This window comes from Apteryx mantelli, chromosome 1 (assembly GCF_036417845.1).
Source record: "Apteryx mantelli isolate bAptMan1 chromosome 1, bAptMan1.hap1, whole genome shotgun sequence".
NCBI lineage: Eukaryota > Metazoa > Chordata > Aves > Apterygiformes > Apterygidae > Apteryx > Apteryx mantelli.
In genome coordinates this window covers 48,096,179-48,113,556 of record NC_089978.1, presented here as the reverse complement: position 1 = coordinate 48,113,556, position 17,378 = coordinate 48,096,179, and the positions used below count along the sequence as shown (strand labels likewise).

General features: G+C 41.5%; 2 protein-coding genes and 1 long non-coding RNA gene across 5 annotated transcripts; 2 read left to right on the top strand and 1 right to left on the bottom strand.

Moving 5' to 3' along the window:
• Window positions 1-3,139: 3,139 nt before the first annotated feature.
• Window positions 3,140-8,371, top strand: LOC106491624 (glutamine amidotransferase-like class 1 domain-containing protein 3, mitochondrial). Its single transcript, XM_067292892.1, has 4 exons — window positions 3,140-3,291; window positions 4,527-4,698; window positions 6,610-6,814; window positions 8,078-8,371. Exons 1-4 carry the CDS (start codon window positions 3,184-3,186, stop codon window positions 8,268-8,270), a joined length of 678 nt encoding a protein of 225 aa, XP_067148993.1. The 5' UTR covers window positions 3,140-3,183; the 3' UTR covers window positions 8,271-8,371.
• A 26-nt stretch (window positions 8,372-8,397) lies between these two features.
• LOC106491684 (uncharacterized) lies at window positions 8,398-13,676 on the top strand. Of its 3 annotated transcripts, XR_001293807.2 has the most exons (3): window positions 8,398-8,600; window positions 11,032-11,106; window positions 13,024-13,676. It is a non-coding gene; the product is annotated as an uncharacterized lncRNA (long non-coding RNA). The 3 variants fall into 3 exon arrangements; XR_001293808.1 differs by lacking the exon at window positions 11,032-11,106; XR_001293809.1 differs by lacking the exons at window positions 8,398-8,600; window positions 11,032-11,106 and adding an exon at window positions 10,888-10,969.
• On the bottom strand, window positions 8,809-16,883 carry ACOD1 (aconitate decarboxylase 1). Its single transcript, XM_013951336.2, has 5 exons — window positions 16,832-16,883; window positions 15,330-15,491; window positions 14,111-14,200; window positions 11,863-12,068; window positions 8,809-11,467 (listed from the first exon to the last, which is right to left on the bottom strand). The coding sequence occupies exons 1-5, from the start codon at window positions 16,841-16,843 to the stop codon at window positions 10,516-10,518; spliced, it is 1,422 nt and encodes a 473-aa protein (XP_013806790.1). The 5' UTR covers window positions 16,844-16,883; the 3' UTR covers window positions 8,809-10,515.
• Between the last annotated feature and the right edge of the window lie 495 nt (window positions 16,884-17,378).

Below are 17,378 nucleotides of genomic sequence, written 5' to 3'. Positions count from 1 at the left end.
TGTAAAGGAGGAAAACATCATCCTACGTACAGTGTGGAAAAGGAAATACATAAAGTCCACGGTGGTAGCCTTTTTTTCCCTCATGCTTTGGAAAAACATAAACATGTTGAATCACTCCCTAAGTTAGATTTTGTGCTGGGTGCAAATATAACAGTGCTAGCCACAGCCAGCTTGCATGTTTTTGAATGCTTTTCTTGCTGAGGGAAGGTGTGCAGCACTGCGCCCTGACACCCTAACTGCAAACTTAACGCTGATGCTGCCACATAGCAGAGCAGTGAGTCGTCTCCACGTTCCAAATACATGTTTATTTGAACACACATACCAACTTTCATCATTTATATGAGCTCTAAGGGTGTTGGGAGCAGCAGGAGTAGCTGCTTTACAAAGGACAATGAGCCAGGAGCCGAGATGACCACAGTGCAGGCAGGTACAGTGACCATGGCACACTCCTGAACGAGGCCAGGTTTGTGGTGGTGACAGGATTCAGCAATAGCCACAGACAAAGCAAGATGAAGTCAAGTCCTGGGTCTAACCAGGAGACGGGACTAGAGATGAGGCTACCTACAACATAGGTTCAGGGTCTGTGCAGGAAAAGTGGCCCATAAGTCACGACAGCAGGAGACAAGACTGGACACACGTACAGCATAGCTCATACCAGGTCTGAGTGCCCAGGCCTAAGTTTACATGGAGCTCATGGGACCATGTCCAGAGGGTGCGTGGGTAGGGGCCCCAGCCAAAGCTGGCCAGAGTAACTAGGTGCATTCAGAGCCCTGAGAGCAACTTCTCCTCTTGTAAAGGTATGTCTTCCCACCCTGCAAGATCTGGCTTCATAAGGTCACCCCTTGTAAAGTGCTCCTGGTGCTGTTGGTTGTCATGGGCCCAGGCCAGACAGGAGTCATCATGGTGCTGTTTCAAGGTGATGCAAAGCCTGGGCAGGGACATGGCATGGCAGATCTGGAGCTGGGATGGGGACATCCCATCCCAATCAGGTCCAAGGTCCATCCAGGACAGAGGGTCAGAAACAAGACTGGAGACAAGGCTACCTACAATTTAGGTCCAGGGTCCATCCAGGAAGACTAGTCAGTAAGTCAGGCCAGGAAGAAACAGGGAATTCCAGCTCTGAAGACGCTAACTCTAATTGGCCCCACCACACAGGAGAGTTTGTGAGTCTACTCATATCTCCAAATGTGCATTGAATTTAAGCCCCTTCCAGACAGCAGTCCTTTCTTAGCTCCCAGGAGTGAGGAGGACTCTGGTGGGATTCCAGCTCTGAAAACACTCAGTTCCCCTGTCCCCAGCCCTAACCACCTCTATCCCTCTCTTGCAGCTGAGCCCAGAAGTCCCATACTAGAAAGCAAGGTGTGTTGAACTACAGATCTGTTCTCACCAAGGACATTTGGGATCTCTCAGGGGGTTGCAATAGCTCCAGTGGAATTTCCCTGGGGTCCTGCTCAGCCTGGAGGATCAGATGAGGGCCTGGTGTAATACAGAGCTCTAACTTCGTGTGCATTTTGAGCTGGGAGGGATCTCCTAGGGTATGGTTGTGGAGAGGATTAGGGTTAGGTGGTCAGGGAACTGAAGGCTTTCAGAGCTGGAGTTGCACTGCAGTCCTGCTCAACCCTGGGATGTAGGATGTGGGCTGCGGTGGAGACAGAGCTGTAGCTTTACATTCATCTGGAGCACAGCATTGCCCAGCAGATGGCAATCCGGCCTTATGCAGGCATTTTCCCTACCTTGTTCCTCTCCTGTTTAAGAATCTCCCTATCCACTGTTATGCACGAACCCCCAGTCTCTCAGTATATATAGCAGAATGCATTTTGTTACAGAAGGAGGCTCTTCTTTTGTATGCCATTTTTGCTCTTCCCGCCCCATGCAGGGTTGTGTCCCCTGCATAACTCTCATACCCTGAATTTTTGGCAAACACTCTCATCTTCTGCAAGATCCAGCTTATCAGCCCTCTGATGCAGTAAAAGTGTAGGCTTTTATTAGGCCCAAATTTCATCTTTTTGTAAGAAGGAAGGGAAGAAGTTAATGAAAAATGAAGGACTGAGAATGCGGATCTTGCTAAAATTAAAATCTCTGGTTTCTGGTGTAGCATTTGTGTGCTCAGTCATAAGTAGGAGGCTAGGGATGAATGTTTACCTTGGCCCAAAGAAGCCCTTCTGTTCCCTAAGGCAGGGCCCAAATGACTCAGCTGGGAGTGGGTGAAGAAAGGACTGGGGGGAGAATTTCACTCTGTTTTTCCTGTACATGGATGGTCTTACTAATTAGGGTATCACCAAAACAAACAGCATCAGGGTCCTGCGATAGTTGGCCTCTACCTGAATTCCATGTTTTCTGGCTTTCAAAGCATGATATTCAGTATATTCTTATAGTCATGTCTGTGTAAAACAAAAAAAGCTTCATACTGAAACCACTGATGCTTTGCTAGCTTTTACTGGAAGCACAGCAACTTTCAGACAATCTAAGGAAATGCAGATTTTGTAATAGCAGTTACAAAATCTGGGTAAAAAATTATCAGACAGAAGCACTTTCTCTGCTTTAGTCATGTTACTGCTCCACTATGATAAATGGGTCAGAAGGGAAATGAAACCAAAATTACAGCTGAGCATGTTTTTTTTAAAAATAAAGGAACATCTAATTTTACTATACTTCCCACTGACATTTAAATCTCACCAGTCCCTGTATTTCATAAGGCAGAAAAGATAAAAGTGAAACTAAATGACTTAGTGAAAAACACCTAACAGGAATTACGTCCACACCGCAAAAGTTGTTTTCCTCGTCTTCCCAATCTGATTCCTCTGTTTGGGTTTGGGCCTGGTCAGGCTCACGAGACACTGATGGCGCATGAATCATGCAAGTTTTCTGCGAGCGTGGGGGCCTCCGCGCACCCCGACGCGAGGTGGTGCAACGGGGTGCTGTGCCGCACGAGCCCCCGCGCGCAGGCCGCGTGCCGGGCGAGGAAGCCGGCCAGCCGCCGCGCCTTGCTCCGCGCACAGCTGCGACAGGGCGGCAGGGCCGGCGCCCTGAGGCGGCGGCGACGGCGACGGCGGCGCGGCGCGGCGCAGCGCGGCACGCAGGGCCCCGCCCCAGCCCACCCGCCCGCCCGCTCGGCGCCGCCGCGGAGGGAAGGGGGCGGTGTTGGGGGGGAAGGGGGCGCTGCGGACGCGCTGCGCCGCCGCCATGGGCAAGCGGGTGGCCCTGGTCCTCGCCGGCTGCGGCGTCTTCGACGGCAGCGAGATTCACGAGGCCTCGGCGGCGCTGGTGCACCTCAGCCGCGGCGGCGCCGAGGTAGGAGCGCGGCGGGGAGGGGGCGGCCGCCGCAACCGCCACAACCGCCACAACCGCGCCGGGGCTGCCGCCGAGGAGGCCCCGCCCGGCTCTGCGTCCTTTCCCCGTTGCCCCCCTGCCGGGTGCCGGCCGGGCCTGGCCTGCGCGCTCCCCGCCCTGTGCCTCCGCTTTCTAACCTGCCTACCTACTTTCTAACTGCTTTTGCAGGAGTCCGGCCCCAGCCCTCTCTTAGGTTTTCTGCTGGCTGTTCCTGCTTTTCTTTCTTTTTTCTTTTTCTTTTTTTTTTGCATAACTCGCATGCCTTTGGGCCGGGATGTGGCGTCGTGGGCCCAGCATCTGATAGCTCAGTGCAGAACTGAGATTTTAATGGATCACACAAAATCACATATTTACTACAGCTACGCTAGCTAAAATTGACTAAATCAGTGAACTCGGAGAAGTCAACAAAGCAAGCATCAAAACAGAGATGTGAAAATAGCCTCTGTGTTAGACTTTTCACAGAGCTTTGTAGTTCTGATGCAATCTTTCCCTTTCAGGCATAACCAAAATAAGTTCTTTCTTGTTTTCTTTTTTTCTTCCTGCTTCTAGTCTTTCAGGAAAATGAATAAATATTATCCAACTGTAATGTCTGTACTAGATTCAAACTTCCCATGCATTTCTTTATCTTCTTTTATACATCTAGCACCTTGATCCCATAAAGGTGACCCATAAAGGTCAACAGCAGTCTTTCTGTTGACTCTACAGTAATCAGGCTGCTGCTCTTTATATATAGATATATGTATATATGTGTGTATATATAGGTATGTATATAATTTATGTATAATGTAAATATATATCATATATAATATAAACATGTGTATACATCCATACATATATATATATGCTACTTTATATATATTATATCAATATAATGCACCGTTTGTTCCTTGGATTATCCACCTGAGAGTGAAGGTGGGCCCTGGCAAAATCAGTAAGCTTAACGTTGGCATAAGAACACACTCCCATCAGACAATTGCAGGAACAGGATGGGGAGAAGGGCTAGGTTTAGCCATCCTAATACATCACATCATCTATCACTTTAGTTATTTTGTTGCAATAGATTGTCCTGTGGAATCCACTTTCCTTGGGTAAGAGACTTCAGGAACAAAAATTGTTTTGATTAAATCATCTTCATCATCACCAGTATGTATGAGTTCTGTTTACCTCCACAAAACTGCTTTCGTTCTGTGTTCTAGGTAAAGATATTTGCTCCCAATATTGAGCAAAGGGATGTAGTTGATCACTTGAAAGGAAGTCCAACAGGAGAGAAGAGAAATGTGTTAGTCGAAAGTGCCAGACTGGCAAGAGGCAACATTCAGGATTTGGCTGAACTGAAAGTTAGTGAATTCAATGCAGTCATTTTTCCTGGTAGGTGCTTTTAAAAGAAAATCATTCAGACTTTTTAAATTGCAAATAACTGCTTTGCCCTCAGTACTTTTTTATTTTTAAATCCATTTAGATAATAAATTATACTCTTGAATTTGAGAGGCATCTTTCTTTTTTACTTATGTGTTTTCTTTTGAAGATAAGGAAATGTTTTAGCTAGCTCTTGCAGGCTGACAAGTCATCTCAGTTTATCTATTAATTTAAAGTTTATTAGTTTAAAATGCCACAGTGTTCTTTTGGTGTTAGATTATACATCAAACTGTTCCTTCTTTCTAGATAGTGTCAGGACTTCCATACCTGCTTGTGGACAAGAACATTGACCAGAGTAGAAGAGTAAGGCCAGAACTTGCCATTAGATTGCCATGCCTTAATTTTAGTGCATCTGAAATTGATGGCAGAATAGCAGGTTGCCAGATAGATGACATTCGCTGTCAGATGGGAGCATGTTTTGTTTTAATTATGTATTTGGTCTGCTGCTGATCAAGTTATACTAAGCACATTTATGGAATTTTTTTTTTATACACCCAAAAAATTGCTTTTTAGATGGATGTAATTGTAATGATTTTAGAAATGAAGAAACTAAAGTGTTATGAGGAAATTATGACATGCTCAAGATCACTTTCCAGAATATTCATAATATTGTTAAATGCTGCCTTCACAACTGTGCCTAAGCGTTAGTTTTTAGATTGTTGCACTGTCTTCTGTTGTAAGACCAGCAGATGGCATATGTGTATAACACTGATAAATATACCTCTAAAACTAGAATGAGTTAGTGACATCAGGGCTAATCTGGGAGTAGAGGCTAGCAAATATTTTCCACATTAATTTCATGCTCTATTATAACCCAGACTCAGGGGGGTTGCAGTAATAACTTCTAGAGGGAAATAAACCCTATTAAGTTTGAAAATTAATATCTTACCTCAGAGATTCCAGATAACAGTCAAAAGTGAGTAAAGGGGATGTAATGAAAGCAAAAACATTACAAATGCAAAACTTCTTGATGTTGTCCTTTGAAATACTTCTGAAAATTTGTGTTGCATCATTATTATTTATTATAGAAAAGTTGATGTTGTATGCATTCCATAAGAAATCAAATACAATGGGTGGTTACACTTGCTAATAACTTTAATAATTTAGATGGTTCTAAATCCAGCAAATGATGGTGCTATAAAATATAATCTGTTTGTAGAATTAAATGAGGATCGAATGCAGATAAAGGATTACTTCTTATAACTAATTCCTAGAAAGACAAATCGAGCATTATTTTTAACAGCAAATTATTTCATCATTTACAAGAGGTATGTCTCAGAATACCACATTTTATCAATTCCTTTTTATGTAGTATCTGTACAGTTTTTATTATGTTAACCTTGCTTTAATTTTTTAAGTCCAGTAAAGAATTCTAGGGGGGAAGAAACTCTGTTTAAATATTGCTGTTTAAATATTAACTAAAACTCATCAGTGAAATTACTCTAGAGGGTCAATCCACTGTCTGCATTATTCTCATGAACTGCACTCTCCTACTTTTAATTATCATTGCTCTTTTAATTCCTCTCTTGCTTACTGATGGGTGCATATCAGATTGTGCAGCTTTTCCAATGACTAGTGAATGAATATGAAGTTTCCAATTTCTGTATTTATTACTCACTGAAACAAGACTAAGCCTTCTGGCCTATGTAACATACATGTAATAAAAAATCTGCAGTTAAATTTCTAACATTATAAACCCATCATGTTTCATCTGCTGAAAGCTTTCAGTAGAGTAACTTAAAATTCCTACAGATAGTACGATTACATTGTGAAAAGACGAAAAAAAAGAGAACTTCTTTCTAGTGTGGTACTTAATGGCTTTTAGCAGTGCCTTACATTTGCCTCCCCCTCCTTTTTTTTAAGGTGGATTTGGTGTAGCAAAGAACCTGTGTTCCTGGGCAGTAGATGGCAAGAACTGTACTATCAATGAGCATGTGAATTCCACTCTCCAAGCTTTCCACAGTGCTAAAAAGCCAATTGGTTTGTGCTGTATATCTCCAGTCTTGGCAGCTAAAGTCTTTCCTGGTTGTGAGGTCACTGTTGGCCAAGATAAAAATGTTGATGGAAGGTGAGAAGGGGGATGGACGGAGATACTTTATGTGGAAATTAGGATTAGAAAACAGCGGGTCTTCTGTGCAATATCTCAGGTCTCTGGTATCAGTAACCTTTGGGTAACTTACTAGTTATGTTTTTTTCTCATTTTAAACTTTTTCACTTGCTTAATAATAGTAGGCATAGAACTATCAGGGCAGAGAAGCTGAATATGTGAGGTCAGGTGACTTGTTATGCACTTTGATGTTGGAACAATTTATCCCTGAATTCAGAAATACATTGGTCTGTGACATGTTCTGTGATATCAACATCCACAGGCACATTACAATTAAAAAAAATGTAAAGAAGATAAGTACTCTCATCTCTTGCCCAAAACATCTGTCCCTGAGCCACTGAAAGGAACATAGGTTCCCAGACTGGCTTTCTTCTGCAATGTGGGTGCCAGTGAGTGTCCATCAGTCCTGAAAGTGACAGATCACAGCAATTTTTATAGAATCCTAGTTGTACAAACAAGCAGGTGGCCATGGGTGTCTAGTTTTAGCTCGTATTAAATGAGATATGGGATTTGCTTACCTGATAGCTTTGAAGGCCAAGTTTCATGTTGCAAAAGTGGTCATTTGAGTGGGCATTTAAATCATGTCTTTGGGGTTTTGTTTGCTCAGGAATTTTTAATGATTTTTTCTGGTGGTAGTGGTTTGGGGCCAGTATGGAGGAAGTAGCTGAGAACACGACCTGGCAGTCACTGCTGCTTCAAGGACTGTCAACTCCTGATAAAATTTTTGAATGGAATTTCATATCAGCAGCTACAGAACCATAGTGAGGGTTTATCTCTGTCCTCCTATTCCTGCCTTGTCCTTAGGAAAAACAAAAAACCCTCTGCAGAATCCCAGTGAAAGACCTTATGCAGAGGCGCAGAAAAAGATCTAACATTCTGCAAGTGTAGCTGGCATCTCTCAAACTTTTGGGCATCAGTTACTGCTTCACTTAGTATCACCTTGTAAACTTATTAAAAGATTGTTAAACAGAATTATGCCTTCAGACATACTGTGAATGTGCATTTTAGATGTTAAACCTCTTGTTTTCAAAGTTATTAGATCAGTTGCTATGGGCATAGGGGATAGGGGAAAATCTGACAGTGGAAGTCTGTTCGACTTTGTTGTCATCATCAGCTAAAAAGGTCACTTAAATATTGCTGTTATTCTCTCATTCAAGTTATGTTGTCAGAATGTTATAGGTATAGCATCTCTTTTTATGTTAATTAAGATCTTTTTATTTACAGATTTCCCGATGCTGAAACAGCATCTGCTATAGCAGAGCTTGGATGTAAGCACGTTTGCAAAGATGTAAGTGAATCCCATGTGGATAAAGCCAATAAGATAGTTACTACCTGTGCTTTCATGTGCAAGGCTCCTTTGCATGAAATTTTTGATGGAATTGGAACAATGATAGAAGAAGTCCTGAAACTTGCCTGACTGGAAATGTACAAATGTCTGCAAGGAAATCTATTTAGCTAAACATAAACATTTAGCTTCCTTTGATTGTATTAATAAAATAATGCAACTATTAAACTTCACAGTTCTTTTTTTTTAATCTGTAAATCAAATAGTTATTGCAACTTGATCCTATTTTTTTTTTCCTTTAAATTAGGAAACGTCTGTTGAAGGTGTTTTTTTCCCTCTAAATCTTGAATGTATTCAGTCTTGGTAAGACAAAGTAGGAATCCTCCTTGCCTAATGGGGTTTCAGCACATCACTAATGTTTATCAGCAATTGACAGTTGATGTTACCCACATATAATTACAGGTGAGATGGCTGTAAATGAATCTGTATACTTTCAGTATAGATGAGTAATTCAATTCAATTCTATCAGAATAATCAGAAGGGAAAAAAGGAAAAAAAAATTTTTTTTCCTTGTGAGTCTTTAAGCGAGTGTAACTGATAGGCTTCTGAAATTTTTCTTCAGAACTTCCTAGATAAACCAGCTTTATAAATCAAGAGTCAGAGACTTAAGTACACACACTCTTTGTGTGGAAAATACACTACTTTTGCTCTAGTAAATGAAGTAATTTGGGGTCTGGTTAGTAAAACAAATTAGCTCTATTTTGTGAACTTTTGCATACATATTTTAGTGCTCCAAAGTTAGGTACATTTTATATATTCTAGAACACATGCTTCGATCTTACATATGTGGGCAAAAGTTACCCTCTCTTACAAGCACAGTCTCTCAAGGAATGGAGTGCCCTGTATTCCACCTAAATGCAATGGGACTTGAGGGAACTAAAGATTACAGGAATTCATTTATCAAGGTGAGCTGATAGTACTTAATTGTACTCAAACTTAATTGTTTCAGAAGTGTATAAGAAGTCTTCTAATACTTACAGGTCCCTGTCATAAGAAATGTACTGTAGCACATGCTTTTCAGTGCCTGAATGCCTGAAGGTTGCCCAGAGAGGTTGTGGAGTCTCCATCCTTGGAGTTACTCAAAAGCCATCTGGACAGGTTCCTGGGCAGCATGCTCTAGGTGACCCTGCTTGAGCAAGGAGGTTGGACTAAATGATCTCCAGAGGGGCCTTCCGACCTCAACCATTCTGTGATTCTGTGAATTAATAGCCAAAACATGTCATCACTAATCAGTACTGGATGAATATGAAAGTAGAGAGACAGCCAGTATCTGTTGTAAAAAAACAGCTTGAGCGTAAACTTGTAACAGAAGCAGTTTTTATTAAAACTTGTAGCTGTTTACGAGAGCAGAGTATATCTTTTAACAGGACTACACTAGCATCTACACATCCAGAAAATACAGCACTAGCATAACCTGCCTCGCCTTAAAATAGGTCTTACCTACTAGGAATAAATAACCTGGAACAGCAGCCTAAGTGCACATTCCTTACAGTTACTGGTCAGCTTTGTGGACACTGTTAGGGAAAGTGGGGCTGAATGTCTTGTAGAGGCAGTGCCTCATAACTGAAATACGAATACAGCAGGAAACAAATTGTGGAGAACAAACCTGTACCATAGAGCAGCCAAATGAGGGAAATAATGCTTTTATGACTAGTGATCTAGAGTTCTTCCTCTTGTTCTGCAGCTGATGTGATCAGGAAGGACACTATTATTTACCTCATCAATGCAAGACCAGTCTTGATAGTGAAGCTTGAGGTGTTGCAGAGTATCAAATGCTACTACTCTGTATTGTGTGTTTATTTTAGCACAAACGTCAAAGCTTGATGTAGTAGGTTGCCTCTTCAAGGAGGCTCTTGTGCTAAATATACAGAAATAAGTATTTGAAGTTTTTTATTCTCTCTGTCCTTCTCACAGTGATGTTTCTCACAGAGACAACATTTCCATACTCCTCCAGAATTTGCTTCTCCCTTATAAAGTTATTTAACGGAAGCAGAATGTGTAGACTTTTTTGGCAGAAGAGCAGGGGCATTTTTTGTAGCATGCAAGCAGTGCTCTGCCTTTAGAGGTAGAAAGATAATTGAAGTAGACTGTGCGAGCAGAGGATATTCTGTTCAGCCTCTCTGACTGAATTGTGCACATAATCTCTAAATTATTTACTTAGTCAAAAAACACAATATTGGACTGAGCATGGCTCTTGTGTTACAGAGTCCAATTAAAAAGTTCCTGAATCACTAAATAAGAGATTTTCCTGAAATTTTTATAAGCTTTGTGAATAGCATCTAGCTGTAAGTTGGGCTCTAAAGTGATGGAATATTGTTCAAAGTAAGTGCAGTTTCTCTGAAAGTGCTGTAGCTGACTGTCCTGATAAAAATGTACTTAATACAGAAGAGTCCTCTACTTTTTCCAGATTATACACAGTCTCTAGAATGCCTTCTGTGGCTTCTGCAGAGAGGACTCTGGAGGCATTGGATTGGAATTTTTTCTCCAAGTCCTCTTTTCTCAGAGGTTTCCTCCAGTGCCCATAGAATGTATCGCAGCGATCACTGAATGTGTAGCCATCCTGAAGCGTAACACTCACTTCACAATAGAGATTCTCAAAGCTGGGCTTGTTATCAGGAGGATGCTGTAGGTGTGTTTTGCAGAGAAGCTCCCGTAAGGCTGGTCTATGAATGTTCTCACTGGCAAAGGACTGAACCGACATGCTGCCATCCAGCAAAGCAGAGCATGCAACAAACTGGAAGGAGTGTCGAGCTTCGTGTTCTGAGTTAGGGGTAGGTCTGTTCACGTATCTGACCTCTGGGACTTTGACAATGACTTTCTCAATTTTGTCAAGAGGGAACAAGTTGTTGTGCTCTATGAGCTTCCTCCTAACAGAAGACGCTGCATCAGCCACCCAGTGTGTTCCAAGGTGAGCAGGAAAGCGTTTGATGGCAACGTCTTGTTGGTCCAACAGCCAGGGGTATGACTGTAAGGTTGGCAGGGTCTGCGGGTTGTAATCTGTATAAAAGGCACCCATCCCTGACTCCATGTCCAAGATCTGTCCATTTCCTTGAACACCCAATAATGCTAAGCAAGCTGCTTCCAGACCATGTTTCGCTGCATTGCCAACGTGGAGGGGCTTCGTTTGGGTTGCTGCGTTAGCCAGTGGGGCACCTGCATATGAGGCAGCGATAGCCAAGGCGTTTTTGCATTTCAGCTGGTCAAGAGCTAGCAGTTTAGCACAGGCTGCTGCACTCCCCATTGTACCAACCACAGTTGGTGGGTGAAACCTGAGAAAACAAAATCTCTTTCATTACTGTATTTCATAAAGTCACATGAATTCACGGTATACACAAGCTCCAATTTCCTTTCGCTACAGTGGAAGTTGAGTTGGACCACAAATGAAAAAATCCAAGGGCTAGCACTAAGGGCCATCCTAGTGGAAAAAGTTGCCCCTTTTCCCTAAGAACAGGTTAAACTGAAGTAGCATCACTTAGAATAGGTCCTTCCCAGAAAACAATTGAGAAGTAGAACTGCTCATAGTTAAGGCATACTGAGCATTTCTGGACAAACAACATAGAAAATAAGATCAACTGTGCCATTTGTATTTTTACCGGCATTTAATTAAGTATATTAACCCTGAAAAAACTTGCACTCGGCTTACTATTTGAAGTATTTTGTGTACCTTTTTGGAATGTTCCTGGCTTCGCTGGAAAAGTGTAGCAACCTGCCTTGCACTTCAATTCCCACGTTGAAAGCTAAGAGCAGATCGAGGCCAGAGATTTTTTTCTTCTGAGAAAAGGCCTCTGTGAGTGCAATCACAGCAGGAAGCACAGCCCCAGACGGGTGTGTAGCCGGGTGCCATGTGTCATCAAAATCCATTGAGTGCACCTAATGTAAAGAGAAACTTTGATTTGTCATCAGAAATCATCTATTTGCCTTGGCAAGATCAGATCAATCAAATGAAAATTCTGTAACTGGTTTAAAAATATTGAAGGACTTCATTTTCCTTAGAAAGCAAAACTTTAAAAAAAAAAAAAAGTCTTTCTTTTAAGTACTTTACTCCCAACATGGCTTGGTGAGAAGTAGAAATGCAATATAAAATTTGCATCAAAAAGGCATAATTCTGATCCTAGTTGCACTAGTCTAAAATCAGTATGACACTGATATCTTTCCTACAACAGATTTTTGTTGCTGTAATTAGATGGTATAATTAAAGCAGCAATTCTAGACCCAGCATGTGAATGTAGATATATCTATTTTCACTTCCTGAAAGCAATATCTAAGTATAATGAAGTTACTTCCCCTGTGATGCAACTAATGCTGACATTAAGGCTCATACCAGTAAAATTATGGTAATAAAAGTCTGTATTTCTAACTGAAAGTTGTATCGGAATAACTCTTCTGGTGCAGAACAGCAGTATGACAACAGGCACAAGCCTGCAAATGTTCATCAGGCTTTAGCCTGAATTTTCCACACTGCAGAACTGACCTGTCACTTGAGCAACCAGATTCACTGGGGTGGCTGGGAGCAGGAGTCTACAGTCTTAAAACTGAGATGAGCCGCTTAGCCCTTAAGAGCATCTGGAGGGATCCCTCTTCCCCACACCCAGAGTCCAGCTGTTCTGGAAGTTTTCAGGTGTTCCCAGCATGGCATATTGCTGCTGTTTTGACAGCCAACTGTTCCCAGCAGTGTAGAAAAGTATTGTTATTGTTTGGAGTCTGCCAGAAAACCCCAAATGTCCTAAGTAATTGCAAGTATCAGGAACAGCATTTTTAACAAAACCATAATGCCTCAAAACCAGAACTGACTTTCATGCCTATTCACATGTGTCTTGTTTCATAGATCTACAAGCAAGGAAGGTTGTAATGCTCCCCAGCACTCAGATCTTGCCCTGTAACTCTGGGAATACACAATTCTGTCATCCTCAGGATCAAGCTGCTGAGGAGTTTGGTTCTGAACAGACAGAAGAAGACCTAGTGCCCACCTTGAAGAATTTGATGCTAGCTGTGAAGATACCCTACAGCGTGGGATATAGAAAGTTGTGTCTAATACCCAGTAAGCTGTGTTCCTTGAGTCTTCAATAAGTGCTTAGAATTGACCTATGACCAAGATGTAAACTGAAATTATCATATATATGTTAGCAGCCAGATTTGAATATCACACTGATTGCTAGGAGCTGAAAGGTACTGTATCTCATTTCCAAAATAATTTTTTCTACATTGAAAATGAGGTCTCAAATTTGACCTCTGATCTTGTTGTCACACCAATTTAGACAGGCTTAATATATCATTTCCTTGGATGGTTGCCTTCCCTAGTTTTGCATAATTACCAAATTTGTCTATGCCACTTCTGGCGTATTCATTGATTTCAGCCTAGATCTGAATTTAGGCAAAATTCTGAGGAGTCAGTTATTGCTTTACTGATAAAGTATGTGTCCAAAATGTATAATTGGCTTTTGCAAACTGCATGACTGAAAATTAAATAGTTTTGTGATATATTTGTGATAGTACTATGTATATGTATATGCGCGTATGTCTGTATTTGTGTTTTTCAGTAACTATACTTGGTCAGTTGGGATGAAATTTGGATCCTGCTGAAATCAGTGAGAGCTAGATTATCTCATTGTTGTGTAGCTGTAACAAGGTTGTAACAAGCTGCAGAGTCTTGTACCTTGAAAACAGCCCCAAGTCCCAAATGAATGGTAAGGGATGCTGTTGACTTAGATCAGATATGTATTATCTCATGCTTTGAGCTTGGTGTCATTGGAAGAAGGCTGAAGTACACTAGAAGAACAGCCCAGGAAAATTTTGTGGTAGACCTCAGGTAAAAGAATAAAGTAAACTAAGATTTTAGGAGCATTCTGTTCTTTCTGTAAGGAAGATGGAATCAATTAGCGTGATTTAAGAGCAAATTAAAGAGAGTCCCTTACAGCCACTCCATTCACAAAAGCTGCATACAGAGGAGGAAGTCGGAAATCCAAGTGGCCCCAGGTGGTACTGGATATATCTGAGCTGTAGATCTGAAACAAATTGACATCAATTAATTCAAAATCCTGAACCGAAGAATAAATGTATACTGTATCTCTGATGTAAATGAGATCAGACCATACCCTTTTGGGACTCAGCTGCTCCCTTTCATAGGAAATGAAAATGGCAATATATTATTCTATCAGAAAGTATTAAAAGAAACTCTTTTTCCTGAGGACTTATGTCAAGGGTTCAAACAGATCACAGGGAGCAGACCATACCGTGGGCCTGACCATTCAGTACCTTCACAACACCTCTGACCATTGGTGTCCCCTCTAAAAGCTCATCAGCAATTCCCTCAGGACTGTCATCATCTTATTTGGGAGGGTCTCCAGTTAAAGGTTCTGTTTCTTTCAGTTTTAGTAGACCCTGGGTAAATGATATACGGCCTCCTGATGCTGGCATCCCCACACTATAAAGGGCACCTTTCCTTTCCTTTTGCTGTGCAGGCCTCTTTGCCAATGAAGAGATCTTTATGAAATTCAATACAAGTGCATAAACTACCACAGTTTGGGAAGGGGCAGATTGCTGTATGAAGAGACTTCTTGGCACACAGTTCTGGAGCCTGAGTCCGACTAGCCAGGTATTACAAATAAAACAATGGGCTAAACTCCTTTGCACTGATGCGCTCTTAAGTTGGGAAGGCTTCTACTCAGGGTCAAGTATTCCTCTTGTTTAAGTAGAATGAGACTGGAGGAGAAACATGACCAGTACCTTGGACAATAATTATGTTTATGGACTGGAAATAACCCAGTATTAACTTTCCATGTATTTAACAGTCCCTTATTTTGGAAAGTCTAGTGTTAAGTAATGTCTGCTTTGCTGTTGTTTTCATAAAATCTTGTATGTGAAAGAAAGAAAGGGATTCTTAGTTAACTGTGTTCTGCTTTCAGTGGAGAGTCTTAGCATACTGTTTGTTGCCTAGACTTTTACCCATCCAGAGCTTAAGTAACTCAAGCAATGATGTTCCCCTCTTTCCAATGGGTAGAGCACTCTCTCTCTCTTCCTCCTCCATCCTCAAAAGAATCTCACCATGAAAAAGTTCCCCCTAGTATCACAATTTTTTTGTTGTTTTTTTTATAGCTAAACCTGAAGGTATGCTATGAATACCAAACATCTTACTTTGCTGTACTGTATCACTTTGTGGCAGATCTCAGTGCTGGTACCCAGAAGTCCAACTCCAAGAGTATCCAGAATCATTCGCTTGCTTCTCTGAATGACTTGGTCTGTCAAATGGTTTGCATTCAAACCATGAATCACATTGGCAAAATTTCCCGTAACTGTCTATGAGAGAGAAAAAAAAAAAAGATATTTAGCCTTCTCTTCCTTTAAAGAAAATATTAAAAAAAATAGTCTATTTTTTTCCCTTTTTTTGTTTTTAGGCTTGGATTATTGCTTAGCATGCTGGCCATTTCTGTTGTCTTGTCCTTGCTTATATGAATTGCATCAACAAATGAATTGCATCAACAAAACTGACGTTTGAATTGTTCCCCTTCTTATTCCCAGAAATGGCACAGTGTAACTTATGTATTTTTTTCCTTTCACCTGTCTCCTTCTTATCTGTTCTCTATTTCTGCTGCTTCCTCCCTGACTTGAGTCCTTAAGATGCAGATGATGTAACTTGGCAAGTTATATAAAAGAATAGGAGCAAAAAGCACCTGGCTTTCAATAGCACCTTTTTATTGCTATTGAAATCAGTGGAAATTTGGCACTTCAGGCCAATGCAGCCACTGTCACTCGGGGAGGCAAGATTTAATCTCTATGAGTAGCAGAATAATTATCCCAAGTCTCATTGAGCTTGGACCTCAGTGGGAGATGGTACTTGGCAGCTCTACCTCTTACCAGCAGCTCCTGGCTTGCAGCTCCCACTGAATTCACACTCAGTTGGAGTTCTAGCTTTTCTCCAAGACAAGATCTCACCTCTCTGAAAAGCAGTGGCTCCTTGTTCCTGGCTCCTGCTGATCTGGGAATTATATTTCTCATTTTTTGCTTTCCCATTGAGCATTGAGCCATTATGCAAACTCAGCACGCTTCACCTTGACTGGAGCTGTTAGCTGCTATTAATACTCCTATTAGAAACTATTCTAGAACTTCCCTCCTCTGATAGTTATAAACTTTCTCCTGTAGAGAGGCATACATTATTTACAAGTCTGTACATACACTTGCTTTTCTGTGCTGGCATTGCTGTAATAGCTTTTCCCTCTCTTTGGAAGCTGTCTCTTCCATTTCTCCTCTTCTTTCCCCTTCCATTACTCCCTTGTACATATCCACAGAGTGATAGTATTTCCTTTATTTTGCTAGGTTAAGTAAGCCAAACTGTGCCACTCTCTCTTTAGAATATAGGTTCTTCATCCCCCCTGACTATGCCAGTATCTCTTCATTGCATTGTTTCAATTGGATTTATTTTTTCTGGCAATGGTGACCGAACTGTACCCATTATTTCAGATAAGTTCTCACTGAGCTTTGTAGCCAAGCATCAAGACAGTTTTGAGGAACACAAGGCATTTAAAGCAGGTGAACTACATATCCCATAGTGTGATGCACACCTACAGAAACATGCACAGTGAAGATACAAAAGCTTATACTGTAAGTACATCTTAAAGTGCAAAGAAACAAGACGGTACCTTTGCCCACATCTTGGATGGATGGCGAGTGGTCCCAGAGAGTAGCAACGAATGACTGGCAACCAGGAAACAGTGAACATCAGTCTTTCACTATTTTTATACGTGTTCGTGTGGGGCAGGGGCATATTAGGACTGATCTCATCTTGTCCTGCCCATTTCCTCCTCTGCCTGGAAGTGTTCCTTTTTCAACATTTTCAACTTTCCTCTGACTAACTGCACTATAAACTGCTGAGACATGTGTGACAGGACTTTGCAAGTCAAGTTCATGTGTTATGCGTAAGCTGATAAATGTGTTTATTAGCAGACAGAAACCAGAATATTAATCTGAGTGTCTTATGGACATGGAGAGAAGAGGTCATCAGGTGTGTCAGCCTGACCTGGGGGAACTTCAGTACACCATGAACAATTCTACCATGGGGAGAGCAGTTAGCCCATTATCAGACTACAGTATGACAAAGGCTGTTTTAACTTAAATATCCTGTTATCATTTTTTTCTCTCACTATATCTGTCTCCTCCATAATACGTGCAGGTCAGACATGAAAGCTG

What these genes read in the sequence shown, in the direction of transcription:
- LOC106491624 (XM_067292892.1), top strand. Translation starts at nt 3,184, where the DNA reads ATGGGCAAGCGGGTGGCCCTGGTCCTCGCCGGCTGCGGCGTCTTCGAC. An exon ending in CAATGCAGTCATTTTTCCTG is followed by an intron (nt 4,699 to 6,609) that starts GTAGGTGCTTTT and finishes CTTTTTTTTAAG; the next exon opens with GTGGATTTGGTGTAGCAAAG. An exon ending in GATAAAAATGTTGATGGAAG is followed by an intron (nt 6,815 to 8,077) that starts GTGAGAAGGGGG and finishes TTTTATTTACAG; the next exon opens with ATTTCCCGATGCTGAAACAG.
- ACOD1 (XM_013951336.2), bottom strand. An exon ending in AAGTGATACAGTACAGCAAA is followed by an intron (nt 14,201 to 15,329) that starts GTAAGATGTTTG and finishes AATTTGTTTCAG; the next exon opens with ATCTACAGCTCAGATATATC. An exon ending in CTTTTGTGAATGGAGTGGCT is followed by an intron (nt 12,069 to 14,110) that starts GTAAGGGACTCT and finishes TCTTTACATTAG; the next exon opens with GTGCACTCAATGGATTTTGA.